This window comes from Halyomorpha halys, unplaced genomic scaffold, assembly GCF_000696795.3.
Source record: "Halyomorpha halys isolate HHAL.00 unplaced genomic scaffold, Hhal_1.1 Scaffold1220.1, whole genome shotgun sequence".
Taxonomy (NCBI): Eukaryota; Metazoa; Arthropoda; class Insecta; order Hemiptera; family Pentatomidae; genus Halyomorpha; species Halyomorpha halys.
This window is the reverse complement of record NW_027105702.1, coordinates 469,893-476,121: the sequence shown is the minus strand read 5'-3', so window position 1 is coordinate 476,121 and position 6,229 is coordinate 469,893. Positions and strand designations below refer to the sequence as shown.

Genomic DNA, 6,229 nt, shown 5'->3' with positions numbered 1-6,229 from the left:
TGTATAAATATCAAACATGTTGAAACTAACATAACCGTGTGGGTTACGAAACCAATTTAAAATATATTCCCATCCTTCTCCATGCAAGGACTCTTGATACAGAGCGAGAGCATAATTTTTAGAGGGAGATAAGGCAAAAGTTGAATTGAAATATATCACAGCAAAAATAAGCATATAACATTTTTTTTTCGAAGAAAAACTTGATAACTATAAATCATAAGAATACAACTTTAAATGTTTAAACCTCATTCTTGTTAATTTTAATTTAGGCCAATCCATTGAAATTAGTATATTTTGATATAAAAAAAATCGAAATTGAATGCTGAGAGAAGTACATAATAATGAAATTCATTGTCATCAAGATTTAAAGAAATTATTCCACTTATCCCCAGATCAGGTAAATTTGCGCTCATTTTATTATAAAAATCTTGAAGAGTGGGTAGAGATAATAACTCTAGACATCAAAATGTGTGGAAGTAAAAAAAAAATTCACAAAAGCTAAAGAATATTTCTAATAAGCGAAATGACCTTGCGGTTTGCCGAACTGGTCAATAGTGGCATTGAAGGTCCATACAAAATGGATGTTAAAACGAAATAGCCAATCAGGTCCCTGATCAAAGATGGGTAATTAACCACTTATAACATCCATAATAGAGGAAGTAAATGAGTCATAAAACGAAGAAGGCACAGGACATCATTAATATTTCAGGACTACTCCTAAAACCCTGCAATTAGAATTGGAGACGTGGCGAACTATCAATAATTAGTGACCCATGGTAGTCTATAATTGTAATTGCTCTGGGCCACTTAATTACGATTCGGCACCACAGCCACATCCATGGACCCTCCTCGCTTCATCGACCATTACCGGTAATCAGGGATTATTCGTAATCTAGAGCCTTATAGGTGGAACCATGTGGAACGATTACTAAATAATTGCAATACCTACTCTGTCATCATTAAGTTTATGTTTCTTGTAAAGAATAAGAAAATCATTTTATAGAACATGAATCAAAACAAGTCGCACGTTTATATGCAAATATTGTTATTGGTATATTTTTGTTCTTTGGTAAAAACAAAATTAATATATTTATCTTTTTATTTACACCCGCACTTACAAAATACAAAATTGACAATCAGCATATTGCTTAAATGGTACGTTAATTTAACAAATAACATGTAAGCCATGGGAAAGGACTGCACCAGCGGTACCTCTTTTCTGACTTTTTTACTTTCCCTTACAGTCCCTCATCCACGTTCGAGAGTTGTGGCCATTTGTCCTATAAGTGTGTTTTGATCTACCAGTAATGTTTCAAGAAAACGTTTGTAGCAAGTTCGTACTATTCAGTGACCTTTGGAATTTCTGAGTCAGTGAAATTAATTTAAAACACAACTTCTTAGGTTTTTCCCCAAAATTCTCTTTATATCTAACGTGTCATCCCTTTGATGGTTGTGAACATCACCGATTAATTTATCCAAATTTAATTTTTTTCAATCACAGTCTAATATGCCTAAGTCTGATCATCTTTAAAACAAATATACTGATTAATTATATTTTTATCTCAATCAGCTTAAACTTTTTGACATATCAGCCTCTTTATTATCCCATTTTGTAAATAAAACCTTTTCTTTAACCAAAATTAAAGTTAACAGTTTCATTAACAAAACCTTTTCTTTAAGCAAAATTAAAATTAACAGTTTCACTAACGAAACCTTTTCTTTAACCAAAATTAAAGTTAACAGTTTCATTAACAAAACCTTTTCTTTGACCAAAATTGAAGTTAATAGTTTGATTTTTTTTATTCACCTATCAATTATAGATATTCTTAGTTTTACTGCTATTATGTAATTATATGTAGAACACAAACAGATGAGATTTATAATTCCAGTTTCATAACCCTAACTGGGTAACATAAGTTAGACATGGGTAACATATTGTAGACCATAATTTTGAAATTTATTAAACGAATTTCATAGTAAGAAACATCATTCTTTATAGTTCAATAACTTTTCAGAGATAGTTTTGATACAATAAATTTTGTAACTGTTTCCAAATGATAATAGGAAAAAAATTATTCCTAATTTTACATTTATATGTATATCACTTTGTGTGTGACATACCCAAAATACTCAATATCTAAAAACTGTTTTAACTGGAATCTTATTCGTTTAAACAGATGCAAATATTTTTATAAATTTACTAGCACGTAATTTTGAATAATTTTATATTACAAAAATGGGAGTTGGTAAATGACAAATGAATTTCTTAATGGATATATCTCAGAATATGAGCTAACCTTATGTTGTATTTTTGAAGATGTCTAGAGTCGACGGGACGTTTGCTTATTTTATTTAAAATATTACTTTAGTCGAAATGTTTCTAATTTTGATTCTAAAGTGGGCTTTTAAAGTCACGTAATCTAATCAAATTAAAAAAAGGACAGTAAAACCTGACAAATATGTATACTTCCAAGTATCTGAGTATATAACAAAGAATTTGAGTTAACCTTAGAGGTACTTTCTTGAAAATGGCCAAACATTAACTTATTTTACAAAGTTAAAACGAAATTGTTATTAATTATATACTAGGACTAATAAAAATATGTATTAAGACAAATAGATCTACATTAGTTGACAGAAAAGAGGATGGCATATAACCTAAAGGAATGTCTTGTATTATCAATTCAGGTCTTTGAACGGAACGATATTTTTCAGTTCATATTCTCAAGGAGGTACTCCAACAATATCTCAATTGTAATAAACAATTAATTTTATTGTTCAATCAAATAAAATTATAATGTGAAATTCGATTAATACACTTTTTTTAATAATTGTATTATTTTATACGAAAATATACTTCTCTGATTAATGACCAAAAATCTTGTGATTCCTAAGTTTCGTATAGTTAAAATTGTGTAATTTATTGAAATATTGTGTAATTTATAGCATAAGACCAATGCTGGTTTCTAGATAAATATGAAATTTGTGAAAAATATGCATTGATATAATATATAACATAGAATATATAACACAATAGTAAGCAATCAGAAGAAGTCATATATCACTGCAAAACTTTCCGCTTCAGAAAATTTTACACTAAGCAAGAAAAACTACTAGTTTAAATTAAATAATGTTTACTTACATTTTTAAACAAAAACAAAATGCAAATTTAAAAACCTTAGTTTTTTTAATTCAAAAGTTTTTCATACTTACTATAAAGTTTGCTGAAGTAAAGAATTTTCAGATAGATCTTTTCAAATTACATCGTAGGTAATATTTTATGTTATATAATATGCAATATAGTATATTACATAATATTAATTTTCAAATGAGTTTTAAAAAGGTATACTCTTTTTTGATTCATTTATGACACTATTAAATTCTGTTCCAGTGGACTTCTGAAGTGGTTGAGGATCTGTGGGTTGGCGTCGTCATGGCATCACCAGTCCAATTTCTTTTCGAGATTTTCATTTTTTATTTATGCAACATTTTTGGTGATTATGGTATCCTACGTCATCTTATGCTACATTTACACTGCTATGATGACATCTTTGACAATCACGGTAATTGAAATCCTTAAGACCCATTTCTAATGCAGTATACTCGCAAATATGTTATTTTCCATTGATATTTTTGATAAATCTATAATAATTTAACATAATACTATTATAAATAGAGCTCAAATTGTTCTGCAGGAAAATGCAAAACAATGTGCATAAAAATTCAAAATATGAACCAAATAACCAAATCCTGCAATAATAAACTTCATTGTTAAATTTATATCATTATTACATAGAAAGATTATCTAACCTGGTTTGAATCAAAATAAACTCGCTAAATACTCTAAAAAAATAAACTTCTCTTTTAAATGACCTTAAATTTTGTCCATAATTTAAGAGCAGTGATATATTTTAAAGTAATTTTAGATTTCTATATTAAAGACCCAAATTCAATTTGTTACTTCTTAAAACTATGTCACTTTTACATCATGCCGACCTTTGGCTCCACTTTGTACAGCTTTTTCGATATTTCTTAATTGGAACAGCCCTCATGAAGCTTTTCGAAGTGGAGTAAAAAGTCGGTAAATAAATAGTTTTTAACTATTTTTTTTTCTTCTGACCGCATCCCGACCATCTTTATCATAATTTGAAATAATACGGTCATTTATTTATAAATATAATGAGTAAATTTTATGGTTTGTAAATATATTTGCAAGTAGTAGTATTTAAGTATATTATCAGAGTAAAAGAATATTATTTAAAAATATTCTTTCAAGCGAAATTTTACATAGTATGATCTTCTGCTTGGCATTTCAATTGTTAGTTTACTAAAAAATACACCATTAAAAAGGAAAATAACAAGTTATAAGACAATGTAGGAGAAACAATTTAAAAAGTTTGATTATTTGTATCAATAAGAACAATATATTTTATTTTTAATTTTTATTTCGGACTACACTTGGACAAACGACTAACATAGAATCCTCTTACAAGACTGAAAAGGCAAGAAACTACCCGTCGATTCCGACTTTTACAGCATTTACTAGATAAACGGTCTAGACTTCCAATTCATTACACAAGACTGATCTACATCACTGTTATAAGGCCTATCTGGACACACGAAGTTGAGCTTTTGGGCTCCACTAAACCATCGAATTCCTTCCGAATCCAGTACTTACAGTTCAAAATCCTTCGTAAAATCCTTAATGATTTCTTTGTTAGAAATCAATTCATCCATCAGGGCCTCAATGTTCCATATGTTGCCGATATGACCAGAACTAGATACCAATCTTCCCAACCATCCAAACCCACTTTAGTACAAGAGCCCAAGAGGAGAAAAAGCTTTTCGAGATATAAAAATGTTGTATATGACATATTGAAAGATCAGTAGTTAGTGAATTTATTTTGAAAAATTTATATCTCAAAAACCATTTGACGTACAGATGTATATTAGCACTCAAATTAAAGCTAGTTTAATGAGCTATAAAGGAGTTTATGATGTTTATCTTCGCAGGAGTAATAGTTTACTTGAAATTTGCTAAAATAAATTGATTTATAGTTGTTTGGACAAATTTTCATTTGCCAAATTTATATTCATATGTGAATATCATAAAAACTACTACCCCTACGAAGATAAGTATCATAAACTACTTTATAGTAAGTTAAATTTCCTTTATTTTGAATGTTGGCAGACATATGTGCCTCTTATGGATTTTCAAAAATCCAACATTTTATACGAACAACTTGAAATTAACATTTTGTGAGTTTATTTTGTCAAATATCATAAAAACTAATCCTACAAGATAAACATATTAACTATTTTATAGTAAATTGAACTAGCTTTAATTTTAGTGCTGGCAGATATCTGTACGTCCAATAGTTTCTGAAATAACGTTTTTCATAAATCAAACTTATTGTCCGAACAACTATAAATCAATTTATTTTAGCAAATATCATGAAAACTACTATTCCTACGAATGTAAAGGTCATAAGCTACTTTATAGTACATCAAACTAGCTTTAATTTGATTGGTAATAGACGTCTGTACGTCACATAGTTCCTGAGATATAGATTTCTCAAAATAGATTAACTAACTAATAATCTTTCAGTAGATTTTTAAGAAATATTGCTTTTTAAAAACCTATATCTCGAGAACCATTGGACTTAATTAGCTCTTTTAGGGCTTATATTTCAGCAAATTTACTCTTCTTTAAATAATGTTCTCTTAGATTTTCTAGTGTCGTTGGTAGTTTTTAAGATATAGAGCTCTGAATGAAAAATTAATGTTTTTTTTAAGGTTTTGAAACAGCCGCCATTTTTTATTCCCCCTACCTATACTTGGCAGACTCATCAATTTTGACTATTAATTATACATAGTTTTCATTAAAGTAATCAAAAATTGGGGTGAGATAACTGACTTTTTTTCTCCCCGGCTCTTGTACTAGTTTCAAGCCTGGCTTCTCCTTCACTAACTAATAATCCTCCTTAGCGTCTGGAATGAAGATGGTCTCGAGATCTTCTCCTCTAGAAATGTTATTTTAATTCTATGAATGGGTAGATTGTCCATATGTCTGTATCATGTCATTTTATAATTTACTACTTTGTTTTTATTTCATACAGTAGTAAATAACAATAAATATATTATATAAAAAAATATTATTATGTGGTATTTTTAATAAACAAAAGAGCTTCGTTTTGGTTTAAAAGTCATTGGGAAATAGTAAAATTTT

General features: G+C 28.5%; 1 protein-coding gene across 1 annotated transcript in view; it reads left to right on the top strand.

Annotated features, from left to right (window-relative positions):
• Positions 1–815: 815 nt before the first annotated feature.
• LOC136797180 (uncharacterized) overlaps positions 816–6,229 on the top strand; it is a 13,860-nt gene continuing 8,446 nt past the window's right edge. The window contains exons 1-2 of the mRNA XM_067053034.1: positions 816–870; positions 3,392–3,563. Coding sequence (XP_066909135.1) covers positions 839–870; positions 3,392–3,563 — 204 coding nt within the window. The 5' untranslated portion in view covers positions 816–838. The remainder of the gene's footprint in view (positions 871–3,391; positions 3,564–6,229) is intronic.